Genomic DNA, 17,915 nt, shown 5'->3' with positions numbered 1-17,915 from the left:
ACCACTGGTACTGACCCTGCTTGGCCTTGGAGGACTCACATTCATGTAACCCTCTGGAGCTCTGTGCAGGTGTAGCGATGACCATAATGGCAACTGGAGGTCCTAAGACCTGCAGTGGGCCAGGCCACACAAGACTTCTAGAGGTGGGTGCTTCCAGCTGTATGGATGACTGAGAGGGGGTGAATGTGAGCCGGGAGATCAGAGAGGTCGAGGGTCGTAGTTAGGTGAGGGGCTTCCCTGGAGGGCGCCCCTGGAAGCTGGAACCCCAGGCACTGAATTGTTTTCTGGCTCAGGTTCGCATGACTGATCATCGAATCCTGAGACCCCTTTTGGGCGAAGGAGGGGTGGTTCCGCCAAGACGCTAAATGGTCACAGCAGAAGGAAAGGGGTTTGGGACGACAGGGACCTTCTCCACTTCCAGACTTTAGACTTTAAGGAGCTCCGGAGCCCGAGCGCGCCTGCATAGGGTTTTATATTAATTGAAGCCCCGCCCCGTCGGCTCCCGGGCGCCGGTGCCGCGCGGCCCCGCCCCCTTGAGCGACCTACCGGGACCCAGGGGCTGGGCGATGCTAATGAGGTCCCGCCGGCTACCGGAGCCACGCCGGCCGCTCCACCGAGCCCGGGCGAGGCGGCAGCAGCTATGGCCGTGGCAGGGGCGCTGGCAGGTCTGGCTGCGGGTTTGCAGGGCCCGCGAGTCGTCCCCAGCCCGGACTCGGACTCAGACACAGACTCGGAGGACCCGAGTACGCGCCGCAGCGCCGGTGGGCTGCTCCGCTCGCAGGTCATCCACAGCGGTCACTTCATGGTGTCGTCGCCGCACAGCGACTCGCTGACCCGGCGGCGCGACCAGGAGGGGCCCGTGGGGCTCGCCGACTTCGGGCCGCGCAGCATCGACCCCACACTCACCCGCCTCTTCGAGTGCATGAGCCTGGCCTACAGGTGAGGGCGGCTCCGGCCCGACGGCCTCGGCCCTCCTTGGCGGGACCGCGCACAGGCCCCGGACACCCCACCCGGCCCCGAGCCTTGGTCCCCGACTGCTCTCGGAGACTCAGGCCACATCCTGGACGCCCTCTCCCCCCGCGCCGAGCGTCCTCTGACCTTGGCCCAGCCTACTGATCCCCAGCGGGCCTGTGCACCTCCTGGTTCCCATCTTCACGACCGTCACTCTTCCCAGGGCGCAGCCCGCCTGCCCTCCACCTGCGCCTCCCGAGGCCCGCCGCGGGCCCCCTCCCCATCCCCACGCTTCTGCCCCCAAAGAAATGCCAGAGAATCCCCCGCGCTCCCAGGACCCTGGGCCATCCTGCCACCCGCACCTGGGGCCACTCCGCCCGACCACCTGCAGCTTTCCGCTCGCTCCCCAGCAGCCCCCGCCCACACCCACCCTGTTTCTGCACCCTCGCGGTAGCCTCGCGCCTACGGTTGCCCAAGTCGTAGCCAACCGTCGATTGAAATCCAGTCTCTCGTCCTGCACCCCCCCCCCCCACACACACACCCATTGTCGAGACACCTGTTTTTGACCTGCCATGTCGAGGGTGTCGGGAGGAGGGTGCCCCAGGCAGCCCCAGGGGGCGCAGCTCGCAAAGGATCCTAGCAGTGGCCGGGCAGGGGGTGCTGCGGGCCCTGAGGGGCTGGTGCCCGGGGGGCCTGGGCTCGCCTACTCCGGCCGCTGCGGGGGCTGAGCGCCTAATGCTGCCCAGGCCCCCTCGGCGCTTTGCGGAGCACTCGGGCCGCCCCGCTCCAGCTCCACGCCTGCGTCCCAGGGGAGGGCGCCGACCCGGGTCCTGGCCCAGTGCCCTGGAGCAAAGTTCTCGGGAGCTGAGGGGCCAGGATAAATTATCAACGGAAAACCGTACGGGATAAAGGGGGATCGGCCTGCTTTGATCTTTTCTCCGCAAATATTCCTTTTCCTCCTCGGGGCACTCCTGCCCTTCGGAGAACTGTTGTCTGCGGACCGGCACTCGCCGCTCCGACCTGGAGCCCAAGCTGGGATAGCGGGGGAGTGTTGCCCACTCTCGACAGCAGCCCGCCCAGCCGCGACCCCATTGGCTGGAGGCGAGGTAACCTTGGCCCTCAAGCTCTGGCCCCGGGCCCAGGTCATGTTGCAACCTGATAGTCTCAGGCGCCAGACCAATGTGGAAAGTTCAAATTCCCATCCCTCCCCCCCACCCCCCACCCTCTCACATCACAGACCGCCTGAGCAGGGCATCTAAGGTCTTAGTACACCGGGGGCAGGCACCCCTCCTCCCCAGGCTTCCTCCAGGCCCCCCATTTCCCACCCACTCTTAACTTCAGCTTCCCAGTTTATACTACACTCCTATCTGGGCTGGCTAATGCCCACCCCCCACCCCAGACCATGGGTGACCAAAAGGGGAGGTGCAAGGTAGGGGACAAAGCACATTTCGAGAACTGCCACAGAAGCTGGTGTAACTTCAGTCAGGGGCAGCCGGGAAAGAGAGAGCTGTGCTTTCTCCCTAAACACCGAAAAGATTCACTCCCCCTGGCCTGCCCTGGTTGGCCTATCTCCAGGGATGGAGGTGGCTCAGTACCAGGGGGCCTTTGGCTTCCCCCATTTAGTAGAGAAAAAAACTGAGGCTCAGATTGGGACAGTGCTTTAGCCCTTTAGGCCCCTAATTAAGGGGTTCCCTGGAGGGGAGAGGGTTGGGGAAGCAATCTCTAGGGTGTCCCAAGAGAGTGAGTGGATGGGAAGGGGCAGCAAGGCAATGGGTCTAGAGATGCTGGGAGGAACTGACTAGCTTGCCCCGGAGGAGAGCCTATGGACACCTGGCCAGCTTTCACCCTCAGAAGGGCAGTGTGTGCAGAGGAAGGACTTCTCTTCTAAGAGGAACCCCATGTTCCATGGTTCTGTGGGTGGAAACCCCAGAGGGGCAGGTTCTGGAAGTCCCAAGAACACACTTGTTCACGTCAGAGCTGGCCAGAGCTATAATCAGAGCTATGGGAATTCGGGCAGCAAGCAGGACCCTGTCAGGGAGACTCTAAGGGAATTGCTGTAAGGTAGACATGTGTGTGTGCGGGGGGGGGGGGGGGGGCACGGACAGAACTAAGAGTTCTGAGTTTTCCCCATCCCATCCCCAAGATTCCCAGATTTTCTTCTGGTCATAAGAAGTCCTTGAGCTCTGGCTTCAGCTTTTTGTTCCAGGTTGGGCCCCTCTCCTCCCCTTCCAGCCGACAAGTCCAGCATAGACCTTTCCTCCTCGGCTTAGATTTTGTCACTGCCTCATCTGCCCTAGCCTTACCTAGCCACAGACACTATAACCTCAGGAAAAGGAAGGGCAGGCAGGCTGGAGGTGGGGCACTGGGTGATCAGACTGGGCTGTGAGGTTGCTGGGATACAGGCAGGGGCAATAAACTCAGGAGGCTCCCCCAAAGCCCCCCAGGTGCCACAAAAGAAGCTGGCCCAAGAGATGTCTGAGTACCCTCCCATTTCTCCAGACAGATGGTGTTTATCTAACTTAGGAGAGAGGGGGCCAGCCAGTAGGCCTGTGCACTTGGGCTATGTACTCTATTTGGGTAATGAGGCCTGATGTGCCCTGGGGTGGCAGTCCACCCCTCTCCCTACTCCAAAGCAAACACAGGAGCTGGGAGACCAAAGAGGAGAGGGGACCCAGTGACCCATGTACCTAAGGGGCTGTAAGAGTCAGACTGCCACCCACCCACCTCTTACCCCCAGGATGAGAGAGAGGCCCCTGGAGAGAGCAGGCCTAGTGTTCTGAAAGACTAAGACTAAGTCTTGAGGTCTCAGCCTTCTATGTGAGTAAGTGTTGGAGAAGGTGGGCTGGAAGGGACTGGTATACAACCCTGGCTTGTGGACCATGAGGAGGGAGGGATGAGCAGGGGTCTGAGACCCTGAACATTTTGACTTCCTAGGTCAGCTTCCTGGGGGTGGCAGACTTGACCTGAGAGTTAAGCTCCTCACCTGTACAGAGAGAGCCCTTTCATCTCGTGGATTTAATTGGCTGCTAGGGTTGGGAGTAGGGTCAGAGTGCTGCTTCCCCACTGCTCACCACGCTGTCGTCCTAGATGCACCCCTTTGGGTCCTGGTGGTATTATCTTGGCACACTGCTGAAAAGGGGCATACCTTCCGGCTCAGTCCATACTGCCATTCTAGGATTTGGGGCTAGGCAGACACCAGAAGGGCAATGAAAAGGCAGTGACTGGCTGCTTGGAGGCCACCTCTGGTGAAGAGGCTCTCTTTTCACCCAGACAAACCTTACCCATCCCCTTGATCTAAGGGGGCCAGCAAGACCAGTAAAGAAAAAACCACAAGGCCTGAGTGAGTCTCTGCCATGTGACCTTGAGCATGTCCCTTTCCCTTCCCGATCCCCAGTTTCCTTCAGTAAGAAATGTATCTGAGAACCCACCCTAGCTGGTCTACAGGACAGTTGTCTATAAGGCCACTGAGTGCTGTTATGAGGATGAAACTGATAAACAGTTTCCAGCCCTGGCTGTAGTTCTTCTGGTAGTAGATTAACAAGCACTTCTCACCAAAGAACACAAGGTTCCCTAGTGGGGACCTGGGAGGGTATTTTAAAGACCTGACTTTCAGGGTAGGAATTTCAAGCAGGTTAGAGTGAGGGGTAGGATTTGAGAGGGTCCCTCAAATTGCCCACATAGATGAGTGCCTAGTGCATGTATAGAGCCAGCCCCTACAGAAGCCCCTTTCTCTACCCCCCCTGACCCAGCCCTCTCCCTCTGACAGTGGTAAGCTGGTGTCTCCCAAGTGGAAGAATTTCAAAGGCCTCAAGCTGCTCTGCCGAGACAAGATCCGTCTCAACAATGCCATCTGGAGAGCCTGGTATACCCAGTGTGAGTGGGCGCCATGGGCCTTCCCAGCAGAAGGGCTATGGGAGGGGGTGGAGGGTTGGGGGATGGCTACCCAGGAATCCCCAACTAGCACCAACAGAGTGCTTTGGGGGATACCAAGCCCCAGCACCAGCCCCCCTGAACAGCTTCTGACCCCCAGAGAGTCTTGGGGAATGTGTTTCTAATAGTGCTCTGCACTGTGAAGATGGGTACAACAAAGGGTCACATCTTGGAATTCCTAAGGTGGACTGAGATTTGGGGAACAGTTCAAGGCTCATTCTGCATCCCATTAGTGTAGTCAGGTGCCTCAAACACCAGGTTAGAAAGAGGTGTTAGGTACTGCCTGGGCCAATTCCATTATTTTGCAAATGGGGAAACAGGATACTGCGTGGGTCTCTTCCAGTCTTTCTTTGAAGTCCTTACTGAACTGCCCCCAAGTGCTCCCCATGAAGATTTTGGGGGATAGGGCCCAGAGAGGCCATGTGGTAGAATGGAAGGGACTCCAGACTTAAACAGAGCTGGTTTCCCACCCTGTTTCTGCCCCTTGCTGGCTGTGTGACAGTAGGCAAGTTGTCTAACCTCTCTGAACCTATTTCCTCATCTAGAAAATGAGGCCAATAGTCCTACTTTTCATGGTTGGTGTGAGAACAATGGGTATGAATAGGCCTGGCACAAAGTGCTCAGTAAGTGATGGTTGAATCTGAGGTACCCTTGAGAAGGTCATGGTCGTTCATTTTGGGATACAAGACCTCCTCTCCTTCCCCTTGGCAGGGCAGCAGAGGCTGAGAGATCTCAGACTTGTTGGTCCTGTGTTGGGACCTTGTCCAGCTTAGTTAGGTCCTGCTGCAGGATCAAAGGCTGTGCTGAGCTAGGAACACAGAGCCCAGGAGGGACTACACATAGTAGGTATTCTCTGTACTGGCCCCACTAGATTCCACCTAAGCAGAGAGAGGGAGTGTTTTTGGTTTTTATTCATCTATGTGTCCAGCACTTTCATAAGTCATCTTATTTGAGGCTTCCTAACAACCCCGAGAGATAGGTATTATTACTCCCATTTTATACATGAGTAAGTGACGCCCAGAGGACAAGTGACTTGTTCAGGGCCTCGGAGCATAAAAGGAACAGAGCTGTGGCTGGAAGTCCAGGGCTCTCCAACTCTGAGCCCAGTGCTCCTTTCATTGAACCCAGCTAATAGGCTTCCAGTCCTCACCTGAGAACGGGCCTGACCAAACCAGGAAGTTGATAGGCCAGGGGAGTCAGTGTCATTGTCTGTCTCCCCTTTTCTTCAATGCTGGATGGGATACAAACCTGGGGCCCTGATCCAGACACACAGACTGTGGTCTCCAGCTGCCGTACAAGTTGCTAGAAGGACCCCAGGTTCTGAGTCATACAGAGGTGGATTTGAGTCAAGTTCTAGTATGCCCTCTCTGTGAACTGTGCAAAGGCCCTCACCTCCTCTAGCCGAAGCTTGCTCACCGGTGAGGCAGGCGTAATAACAGTCCTACTGCTGAAGTCTGCTGTGAGTTTTCAGTGCAATCATATCTCAGCACCAGGCAGATGCATACAAGGGCTCCCTGAGGGTGAGCCCTGGGATCTGTCACTACTATTGTGATAATAGCAAGGGCACAGGCAGCCAGAGAACAAATGTCAGGGCTCTTTCTCCTACCTGAACACCCAAGGTTGGAAGGTGGGCTTCAGAAAAGGGAGAGGAGTAGTGACTGCTGGAGGGCTGCCTGGCTCATCCCCAGGGCACCTGCCACCCCTCTGCAGGCTTCTGGCCTCCAGGACCTCCCTTTTCCCCCCCAAATCATCTCAGTTTCCTCTGAGCTCCCAGAGCACTGTGCCCCTTTCATAGGCAGACTCTCCACCTGGCATTAGTTCATGTTATGTGTGTGCTTTCCTTACCACTAAACTGTGAGTGCCCTGAGTCATCCCTGGATTCTGATCCAGGGTCTTATCCCAGCATAGGTGCAAGGGGCTAGGTTCCTGCATGAATGGATGAATTTCTCATTGTTAAATAAAGCCTGCCCCACCCCCAGGTCACTGCCCTTCTGTCCAGAGCACAGTGTCCCTGGGCGGGGGAGGGGAGAGTAGGCCAGGCTTGCTCAGCCCTGACTCTCTGGGGGCCCTGGGCAAACTTACTCTTTCCTGCTGCTCATTTCCTCATCTGGAAAGCCAGGGAGAGATGCTTGTTGAGACCCTTAACCGTCTGGGAGTCCACGCACCTAAAGCCTATCCTTTTGTTTTCTGTCCAAGCTGGTTTAGCAACCCTCCCCAATCTCACAGGGATCATTTTGGAGAATGTCCTTTAGGACAGAACTTTGTTGAAGGTCCCAAGAAATTTTGGGTGGTCCCCCTCCTCTGCGTCAGTTGTCCCAGAGGAACTTTGCTGAGGGCTTTGGCAGGATGGGCCCCCATAGACACCCCTGAGTCCTTTTTGTCAAGACTATCAGAAAAAGTCACTGCTGTGTGCCAAGCTCTGTGTCAGATGCAGGGATTCTAGGCTAAAGGGCAGGACTCCTGCTTACACTCCCAGCAGGGAGGCCAGCATGCAAAGAAATGGCCAAGGCAGGTGGAGATTGAGGCAGACATTACCCCGGATGAGGAAAGTGGGGGGTGGGGGTTCAGAGGAAGGAAGGCTTCCTGGAAGAGGAGCTCCACTGGGCTATCCTGGTGGGTGGGCAGATGAGCACAAGGCAGAGGGAAGAGAGGGCTTTCCTTGTAGAATAAAACTGGAAGGTGGGCTGTGTGTGGGGGGAGCTGTTTGGCTTCAAGGTGGGGCATATGAAGAAGACAGAAAGACAGGAGAAGCAGTGGGACTAGTCATGGGGGGCTGGGAAGCCAAGCTCGGGGGTGTGGACTTTATCATGGAGGTTTGGGGAGCCCTGGAGGGTTCAAGCCTGAACTGCATTTTAGGAAAAATTGACCTGGCCACAGCAGGAAGTGGGCTGGTGAGTGTGAGACTGGAGTCAGAGAGGTCAGTGAGAAAGAACACCAGACCAGGGGGTGACAGTGAGAGTATGGAGGGGAGGGGACACTGGAAGAAATGTCACACATCCTTGGAATTGAGATGGTTAGTCCATGGATTAGACAGGAATCTGGGATTCAGTGGGGTTTTTGTGACTGGGAGGCAGTGCTGGCAGTCCAGAGGAGACACAGGCTGGGGAGGGAATTTCCCAGACATCTGAGAGGGACAAGTTTTGGGACATCCTAGTGGAGGGTCCCTAGGCAACTGGGAAATGGGTCTGAAGCTGGAAAGGGGCAGGAGAGTGGTTGAGAGGTAGGCATGGGCAGATGCTGAGTACAGGAAGTGAAGATGAGGTTGGGGGGTGCAGAAGTGGAGGTGGCAAGTGACAGTCCTTCTAGAGTTTGGAGGGAAAGCAACGGGATGAAGTGGAAAACACAAGGGTTAGCTTGCTGGGCAGCAAAGGGAAGGAAAAGGTTTGGGAGGTAAAGGAGAACCTGTAATGTGTTTATAGGCAAAAAGGAAAGGGCCTGGAGAGAGACCAGGGTTGGAGACAGGGAAGGGAGTGGAGGAGGTAAAAAAAAAAAAAAGGCTCATCAGGTAGGTGGCCTGAGGTGAGCAAGGGGTGGTTCTCTGAGATCAGAGTGGGCAGTGCCAAGGAGCCTGAGGCAGGGTACCAAGAGCTCTGGGCCCTTGGCTTGCCAATCTGACCAGGATGTTCTTGGGGCAGCTCCCTCCCCGTGGCCCCAATCCCATTCAGCAATCATTGCTTCCACACCTACTAGGCTGGGTTACTTTCACCGGGTTGCACAGAAGAATGAGATTTGGTAGCGCTAGAGAAGAAGGCAAGAAGGCTTCCTAGAGGAGGTGGCATTTAATCTGAGCATCGAAGGCCAGGCAGGATTCCTAAGTGTGGCACTTGAGTCCTTTTCCTCTTGGGATGAAAGATGAGGGAGCTGGGCACCCCTGACCTGGCCCACTTCTTTCAGATGTAGAGAGGAGGAAGAGCCCCGTGTGTGGATTCGTGACCCCCCTGCAGGGGTCTGAGGCTGACGAACACCGGAAACCAGAGGTAGGTGAGACTTAGGGGACCACAGTCCACCTGCCCCCCCACCAAACCGGGTCCCTCCTTCCAGTCCCTCCCCGCACTGGGCGGGAGGGGGGAGCCCATGTGGGGGTTGGATGAGGGCTGAAGTCGGTGCTACCCCTCCCACTGAGCCCCCTCACGACCCACCCCAGGCTGTCGTCCTAGAGGGAAATTACTGGAAGCGGCGCATCGAGGTGGTGATGCGCGAGTACCACAAGTGGCGCATCTATTACAAGAAACGGGTGAGCGGGGGCCCCGGGGGGGAGCCCCAGAGTTTTCCCCTGGGGGTGCTGGTCACGGCTCTTGGAACGGTCCTAAGAGGCTCCCCTGCCTCCGACCCCGCCCTCCTTTAAGACCCAGGCTGACAGCGCCACCGTGTGGTCGTAGGGTCTCACAGTTTACTTACTTTCCCGGGCAGAGGAGCTCCTGAAGGGAAGTGGGGATCTGTCTAATTTGGGGGAGCTTGTGAGTAGGGGCGGCCTTGACGGGGAATGATGGAGGGTCAAGGAATCCAGTGTCTACGTTTGTGTGTTCCTGCAGCTCCGTAAGACCAGCAGGGAAGGGGATCTCCTGGCCCCAAAGCAGGTGGGTGCTCCCTAGACCCAGAGAATTGACAGCTTCCCTCTGGGTGGGTGAGGCAGCGGCAAGGGGGGGAGGTGTGAGGGAAGTGGGCATGGCCCCTGTCCTCTGGTTAACTGAGCCCTTCTCACCTTGGAGGAGTGGCGGGAAAACCCTAAGCCTTCTGGTTGACTAAGAGGTAGGGAGGCACGCGGGTGGGGTGGGGAATAAAGCATGCTAAAAACTAGGGTCCCTGGCAGGAAAAAGTATAGGGGACAGGCCTCAGCAGGCCTCCTGATCTAGCTCCTGTGGGTAGTTGTTAGAGGCCAATGGGATGGCCCTAATCTTCCAGGCAGCGAACTGGGTCCACCAGAGAGAGGTGAGGAGGGACATGCAGAGAAGCCCTGTGGCTGGCTGGCTTACTGCTCCATCCTGCAGGCATGGGTGTCGTGTAAGGGCCAGGGGAAGTGGGAGATGCCTGTGTCCCCAGTCTGGGGAGGATTAGGAGCAATGGAGCCCTCAGGCAGCTACTGCCAGCTCTGCCTCCCTAGGTGGAAGGGTGTTGGCAGCCATCAGAGCGATGGTGCGAGCAGCTCTTCTCCAGCGTGGTGCCTGTGCTGCTGGGGGGCCCAGAGGAGGAGTCTGGTGGGCGGCAGCTTCTGGACCTCGATTGCTTCTTGTCCGACATCTCCGACACGCTCTTCACCATGACTCAACCCAGCCCCACACCCCTGCAGCTGCCCCCCGAGGATGGTGAGGGCTTATACCCAGGAAAGGAAGCCTGTGAGAATCCAGGCAGCCAAGGGAGGATGGCTGGGGACAGGTGCCCCCATTCCACCCTTCCTGCTGCTCCTGACATCACCACTGCCCCCTCCAGCCTATGTTGGCAACGCTGACATGATCCAGCCAGAACTGACACCTCTGCAGCCCAGCCTGGATGACTTTATGGAGATCTCAGGTGGGCCAGGCCCCTCCCCTGGGATAGAAGGGCAGGGTCAGTGCAAGGAGAGCCGCAGGTTGACCTCAGGCCAGTCCCATGCCCCTCTGGGAGGGCAGATGGTCTGAGTGACTTCTGAGGAATTTTCTTGGTGTCCCTTTGTCTGATTTTGGGATGAAGCTGGTGTGGCCTCAAGTGAGAGCAGGGCCAGACCCAGTACCTAGATAGGGAACAGGGCACTAGGGTCATTGAAGCTTCAGACTCTGGGGGTTCCCAGGAAAGCAGTGGGCGCTAGGACTCTGAAGGGAGAGAGAGTCTGTGATTTGTTTGGGTCTATTTATTTACATAATTTATTTAAAAAAACTATTAAAGGACGTTTCAAACTTACACACAGAGAATTCAATGAACCTTCATGTAACCTTTATTAGCTCTTGGCCAGTCTTATTTATCTAGACCTCACCCACTTCTCCCCTCATGTTGTTTTTAAGACAATCCCAGGAATTATATCTGGTAGAGCATTTTTTTAAAAGTAGTATGTTTCCCTGTTTCCCTTTCCTGACCCCCAGGGCTACCAGGTCACAGGAGTATGTCCTTCCAAAGATGCTCAGGGTGTATAAAATGAGCATATGTGGACAAGTGTCTGTTTTTGTTTCTACAGTAGACTCTTCCCCACATTGCTTTCTTCACTTAGTTGTAGATCTTGGAGACTGCCCCTGATAGTCATACATTTAGGGGACTTCATAGCCATTCTAGTGATCAAGTAGACATCAGGGCTCAAACTATCTCAGCTAAGGCCTAGGGTGCACAAAGGGGGCTCCTGGGATAAAAGGCTTAGTTTCGATGACCCCTTCACTCCTTCCCCACAGGGTCCTGGGCCTGTCAGTCAAGAGGTGGAGGCCTATAGGGCGGGGACTAGGGAATGAGGAACCACCCCCACCCCTGCTTCAGCCCTGGACAGGGGTGGGGGCTGAGGGGGCAGAAGTGTTGATGGCAGTGCCTTGGGAGCAGACCAGCCTGGGAGGGCAGCGGCCCTGTCTGGGCACACAGACCCTTGCTACAGGTAGGAGCTCAACTGCCCCCACCTTGGGATCTGGGCAAAAACGGGCTAGGAAGTGACTTCTCTCAACCAAGGGTGGCTGCTGTGGTAGGGGGGGTGAGTATGGGCAACCAATTATAGGGAATGTCATGCAGAAGAGGTGACTGGTGTGGCCCCTTCTAGTGCTCCATGCACTTGGAAGGCAGGGGGCACTGGGGTTACCTGGGCTGCAGCTGTGATTGTCCCCAAGAGCTCCTCACTTGAAAGGAAACCCAGTGAGGGGGCTGCTGAGGGGAGGGTTCGGTGAGGAATAAAGGGCTTGGTGAGGGGTACTCAAAGAAGGAGAGGGAACTTGGGTGAGAGAAGGGCTAAGGGAGAGGATGGTAGGTCAGTGGGGGGAACAGAGGCTAGGAACTCAGCGGGTGGCTAGGGCTAGGAAGCAGCTTCTTTCAAGGCTGAGTGGGGGGACATGCCCACAATCTCAGATAAGAGGATGGTGGTGACTCAGTGATTATCTGGGCTCAAAGCTCCGTGAGGCCTGCCAAGCCCTGGGGAGAGAGCAACAGCAATGAGCAGGGAGTTGCTCTGTGGCCAGGCCCAGGACGAGACTGATTCTAGAGCCAAGGCTTCAACCGGCCTAGTGAAGAGACCCATGGTCCCTGGGGGCCAAGGAATGGAAGACCATTGACTACTCACCCTCTGCCACCCAGGCCCTTCATTAAAAGGAGGCAGCAGGGCAGCAAGAATATCCCTTATGACTGTGTGGCTGAGAAAACACACACACACACACACACACACACACACACACAGGACAGATATGCACATGTCAAGCACCTCACATCAGGGTAGGTGCACACAGACTTAGACAGAGCTACAGACAGTGGGACAGACAGGGAGGGAAACAGACAGATGCTGCATGATACCACACACTGACACACAGAGCCAGCTGCCCTGTGACTTGTAGGCCCCAGTCTCATATAAGATGTACAAACAGGTTTGACCCCTGTCAGGCTCAGGGTTTGGTGTGGTCTTCTCTGTCCCACTCCTGAGTCTCCTTTAAGGGAGTCTGTGGGGAGAGGCCTTACCAGCTCCCTTGGCTGGGGGTCTGGTGCCCATCCAAGGCCGGCGGAGTTGGGTCTGACAAGACTAGGAGGCCTTGGGAGCTGGTGCAGACTGAAAGCTGGTCAGGGTCAGAGAAAGGTGCCCGGAAGGGAGCGGGTGGACGGGCGGCGCCCAGGCCCGGGATGTGGTTAGGCCACAGGCAGCTGCTTCCCAAAACCAGAATAGCCCAAGGCTTACACAATCTGCACCTCAAACAATCTGGTTGCCCCCACCACCAGCTCTTCCCAGCTTTCCAGAACCCCCTCACTCTAGCCCACACTCTGAGTCCATCCTCTGACCCCTGCTATCACCCCCTTAGCTCCTTCACCCCACTTATGAATTCTACCATTGAGGTCCCACTTGTTCACCTTCCAGCAAACATTGTCCCAGACCTACTGACCTCCTGACCCTTCTTACCCCTAACTCACCCTGAGGCTCCTCCCTTGGACCTCACCCCTTTCCCTTCCTGACATAATTTATTATCCTCCCCCACTTCAGGGCTGATAAAAGGAGCAGACAAGGGGAGGGTGCAGGCCTGGGGATGGGGAAGGGGGGCCTCATGAGCCAAGTGTGGAACTTGGTGGGAGGGCTACTTCTGGGGTCCTGCTCACACCCCTACACAGTCCCCTGCTGTCTCCCACTAAGGCCCATCCACCCAAGCCTATGTTGCTGCTTCCCCTGAGTGAGACAGAAACTCTCCCAGTTTCACAATCTTCTGTGGAAGCCCCCCCCCCCCAGCCCAGCCTGGGGACAGGGCACGAGGTCTGCTCTCCTCCCACAGCTTCCAGCCATGGCCTTAACCCTAACTGCTGCCACCCTGTGTGTCTGAATTACAGATTTCTTCACCAACTACCGCCCCCCACAGGCAGCCACGCCTTCAAACTTCCTGGAGCCCCCTAGCTTCAGTCCCATGGCTGACTCCCTTTTCAGCAGTGGGATCCTGGGCTCAGACGTGCCCCCTGCTTCCTCAGGCATGACCCACCTCTCAGGGCATAACCACTTGCAGGTGAGCTCACCCCACCCCACCCCACCCAGCCCTACCCAGCTTACCTGCCCATGTCCAGGAGGTATTCTGGGTACTTTCTGAGTGCCCAGTCCTGTGCTTGCTTGGTCCACCGAGTGAGACTAGAGGGGGAGAAAGATCCCAGGAGGGTGTTCAGCTGGGGAGGAAAGATCCTCATGAAGCAGAACTGACAAGATGGCTCGGGGAGGGGGGGGGAGTTAAGCTGAGGGGGAGGGAGTTAAGCTGAGGGCAGGAGGAGCATGGAACAAGCACCACCAAGGGCTGGGTTGTTCGTGGAAGGCTTCCTGGAGGACCAGGAGCTCTGGGCCTTAACGTATGAGTCGGGTTTGGACAGAAGAAGAGACCAGTAGGGGGAAAGTCATATGAGAGAAGCTCAAATGAGTGCATGGAAGCTGAAAACTGAGCTTGTATGTTTAGGAAACAGTGATTCTACTATTTTGGCACAAGAACTCCTAGACCAAATTCAGATGTCTCCCTGCTGCTAGATTAGATGTCTTTCCCTCCATCATCAGTGTTTTCAGGCACTATTATAGTTATTGTTGAGGGGTCTCTCTCCTGGACTACAGTGAGCTCCTTGCTGGAAGAGCTGTTTTGCTCACCACTGCATCTTCCATACCTAGCACCATTCAAGCACATGAACAGAACTTGGTAAATGATTGCCCAATGACTGAGCAAGTGAGTGAATGAATGAGTGTATGGATGGATGGGTGTGTTGGTGAATGGACAGATGGGTTGTAGATGGGGCTAGATGCTTAGGTGAGTTGGTGTATATATGTGTGGGTGAGTGGTTGGTTGGATGGATGGATGAGCTTATGGATGAATTCATAGATGAATGAATGGTTTGGTGGATCAATGAATGGGCTAGTGGGTGGATAAGTGGCTGGTCAGTGTATTGTGGATAAGTGAAGTATAGATGATTGGATAGTTTGGTAAATGGGTTAGTACCTGGTGGGCTGGTGGAAAGATAGGTGAGCTAGCTCATAGGCGAGAGAATAAATAAGTAGGTGGACGGATGGATGGAAGGATGGATGCATGCATAAATTATTTGAATGAATGAATGAGTGGGCAGGAAGACTGATGCTCTTTCTCATGCCTGATTTATGCATAAATGTGTTCCTCTCCCTCCCCTCATTAGATTATAATTTTCCTGGTGTGTGTGTTAAAGGGCAGGGATCCTTTATCACTCCCAGTGCCTAGTCCAGAGCTCAGCCAGGGCAGGAGGCTGCCTGGCTGGCTATAAAGGCCAGCTTTCTCACCTGCTCTCTGTCTGTCCCTCCAACCAGGCTCGGAGCAGCTGCCCTGGCTCCCTGGACTCCAGTGCCTTCCTAAGCTCTGATTTCCTTCTTTCTGAAGATCCCAAGCCTAAGTTCCCACCCCGTTCCACACCCCCACCCCTCCTCCAATACCCTGCCCCTGCCAAAGGACCTGGCCTGGAGCCCTGTCCCCTACCCCAATTCTCTTCGATGGCTCCGCCCCCTGCTATGCTGCAAGAAGAACCTCTCTTCTCTCCCAGATTCTCCTTCCCAATCACCCCTCCTGCATCAGGAGTGTCCCCACTGCCTACTCCCACAACCTTCCCACCCACCCAACAGCCCGGCCCAGGTCCTGCCCCCACCCACTTCCCCATGGACCTTCTATCCTCGGGGTATCCAGAGCCCCCATTTGGGCCTCGCTTCACAGTGCCCCAAGGCATGCAGCCCAGAGGCAAGCCTCCCACCCCATCCCCTAGGGGGCCGAAGCCCAGCCCTCCCCCCACGGCCCCTGCCATTGCTGGGGGCAACAACTCCTGCCTCACGCAGCTGCTCACAGCAGGTGAGATAGGAGGGGCAGAGTTGACAGAGGGGAGATGGGAACCAAATGTGGAAGTGGGGAGCCTATGGGTGCAGAGGGTGAAGGTTAAGGGGTAGGCTCAGCTTCAGGGCAGGGTGGTGAGGAATTAAGGACATGAGCCCTGAATCTGAAAGGGGCATGGGTTATTAGGAGTGGGAGGATGGGGTCTTGGGACATAACCCTGAGAGGCCCTCACAGTCTGCCTGTACACAGCCAAGCCTGAGCAAGCCCTGGAGCCACCTCTTGTGTCCAGCACCCTCTTGCGGCCCCCAAAATCCCGGGTAAGATGGCAGACACTGGGAGTGGGGGGGAGCCTCAGAGCTTCACCCCAACTCTCTACCCTTCTCCACCCCAGCAGGAGATGGTCCCTGAATTCCCCTGCACCTTCTTTCCCCCGACTCCGGCCCCCACACCACCCCGGCCACCTCTGGGCCTGGCCACACTGGCCCCTCCCAGGCCCCTGATTGTCCCCAAAGTAGAGCGGCTGTCACCCCCAGCACCCAGCGGTAAAGAGGGATTGCAGGAATTGGAGGACTCTAGGGGTTGGAGGGAGGGGAAGGAAGAAGAGGGGGACTATGTCTGGGGCCAGGACAAGAGGGAAAGGTCAGTGGGACCTTCTCTTCTGTGTTGGTCTGTCTGTGGGTCTGTCTGTCTCTGCCACAGGTAGTGAGCGGCAATTGTCTGGGGAGCTTAACTCCATGCCGGGCCCTCCACCTCAATCCATCCTAAGCCGGGGCCGTTCAGACAAGGTGGCACTATCCTCCCATCCTAAGACCTCTTTGTTACCCTGAGGCCCTCCCACTCTCCTTCTTAGGCTAATCCTACTTTCTGCCCCCCCAAGACTGAGAACCGGCGCATCACACACATCTCTGCAGAGCAGAAGCGGCGCTTCAATATCAAGTTGGGGTTTGACACCCTGCATGGGCTGGTGAGCACTCTGAGCACCCAGCCCAGCCTCAAGGTGAGCCCCCAACCCAGGCTGGAACCCCCAGAGCCCCAGGGCCCTTCCTGGACCCCCTACCTAAGACCAAATCCCAGGACCCTCCAGATTTGCCTCCTCCCACCCTCCAATGCCTCAGTGGGTCCCAGCACCTGAGCCCACACTGGTGATGCCCATAGGTCAGCAAAGCAATGACACTGCAGAAGACAGCCGAGTACATCACCATGCTGCAGCAGGAGCGGGCGGCCTTGCAGGAGGAGGCCCAGCAGCTACGGGATCAGATTGAGGAGCTCAATGCTGCCATTAAGTAGGCAGGAACCTGCAGGTGCTGGGGAAAGGGGGGCCTGTTGCCTGACTCCCAACCCCTGACCTTCCCCATGCCCCTAGCCTGTGCCAGCAGCAGCTGCCGTCCACTGGGGTGCCCATCACACACCAGCGTTTCAACCAGATGCGAGACATGTTTGATGACTATGTCCGGACCCGCACACTGCATAACTGGAAGTTCTGGGTAGTATCCTCACTTGGCCAGTGGGAGGGTGAGGCTGCAGCCAGACCAGGTTGTTCCTGGCTGCAGGCTCAGCTTCACAGGCCAGGCAGGATCTCAGAGCTGCTCCCAGAAGAAGGGACTCCATTCCACCCCTCCTTCTAGGCCTTGACATCTTGGCCAGCAGGATTGCCCAGCGATGGGCTGGGAGCAGAGGGAGGAGCCCCTGGATGGGGGCACCACAGCCCTGCCTACAGAAAGTCGCAAGGGTAGTTTGGGAGAACCTAAACTCTGAGTGGCATGAGTGGGCCGGGCCCTAAGGCAGGCATGGAATCACTTACCCCCTGACGTGGTCAAGCTCTTGACTGAGCCAGGGCAGGAAGCCCAGGAATGGGGGATGGTCCAGCCCAGAAGAAGGGCCGTGGAGGAGCTGGGGGAGGCAGCTAAGAGCCAGTTAGCTGGGCAGACCTTGGCAGGGTGGGAGGGCAGCTGCAGTGGGGGTCCTTGGGGTTCAGGGCTTCACAGTCACCAGGCCTTTCCCTTGGCTTGGCTTGGGCCGGATGCCAGGGCTACATGCGGTGGGTAAGGATTCTGGCTGGACAGCAGGCCTGCTCCTTGACCCCGCCAGTTCAGCATCCTCATCCGGCCTCTGTTTGAGTCCTTCAATGGGGTGGTGTCCACAGCGAGCTTGCAGAGCCTCCGTCAGACTTCGTTGGCCTGGCTGGACCAGTACTGCTCCCTGCCTGCTCTCCGGCCAAGTACGTGAGCCACCTGCCTGCCCAGTGGTATCTCCAGGCCTCAGGGCAGAGGGTTCCACTCCGCTCAGACCCCAGGTTCAGCCTGCCTTCAAAATAGCCTAGGGTTTTGGCCATCCCACCATGCTCCCTGGATGATTCCTCAGCTACCAGAACACCTGCAGATTGCCTTGCCAACTAGCATCTCCCCCTACCCCTTTGTCTTCAGCGTCCAAGGACAGGGCCCTGACCCTAGGAGCTGTCTTTCTTTCCCCCCAGCTGTCCTGAACTCTCTCCGCCAGCTAAGCACATCTACCAGTATCCTGACGGACCCAGGCTGTATACCCGAGCAAGCCACACGGGCAGTCACAGAGGGCACCCTTGGCAAACCGTTATAG

General features: G+C 56.8%; 1 protein-coding gene across 1 annotated transcript; it reads left to right on the top strand.

Annotated features, from left to right (window-relative positions):
- Positions 1-640: 640 nt before the first annotated feature.
- On the top strand, positions 641-17,915 carry MLXIPL (MLX interacting protein like). Its single transcript, XM_087815100.1, has 17 exons — positions 641-939; positions 4,718-4,824; positions 8,776-8,858; positions 9,026-9,115; positions 9,414-9,458; positions 9,983-10,184; positions 10,309-10,389; positions 13,342-13,511; positions 14,813-15,341; positions 15,573-15,640; positions 15,715-15,865; positions 16,023-16,108; positions 16,201-16,320; positions 16,479-16,606; positions 16,687-16,810; positions 17,412-17,541; positions 17,797-17,915. Exons 1-17 carry the CDS (start codon positions 641-643, stop codon positions 17,913-17,915), a joined length of 2,532 nt encoding a protein of 843 aa, XP_087671226.1.

This window comes from Miniopterus natalensis, chromosome 3 (genome assembly GCF_054644295.1).
Source record: "Miniopterus natalensis isolate mMinNat1 chromosome 3, mMinNat1.hap1, whole genome shotgun sequence".
Taxonomy (NCBI): domain Eukaryota; kingdom Metazoa; phylum Chordata; class Mammalia; order Chiroptera; family Miniopteridae; genus Miniopterus; species Miniopterus natalensis.
Note: the sequence above shows the minus strand (reverse complement) of the source record. Positions and strands in the feature narration are given on the sequence as shown.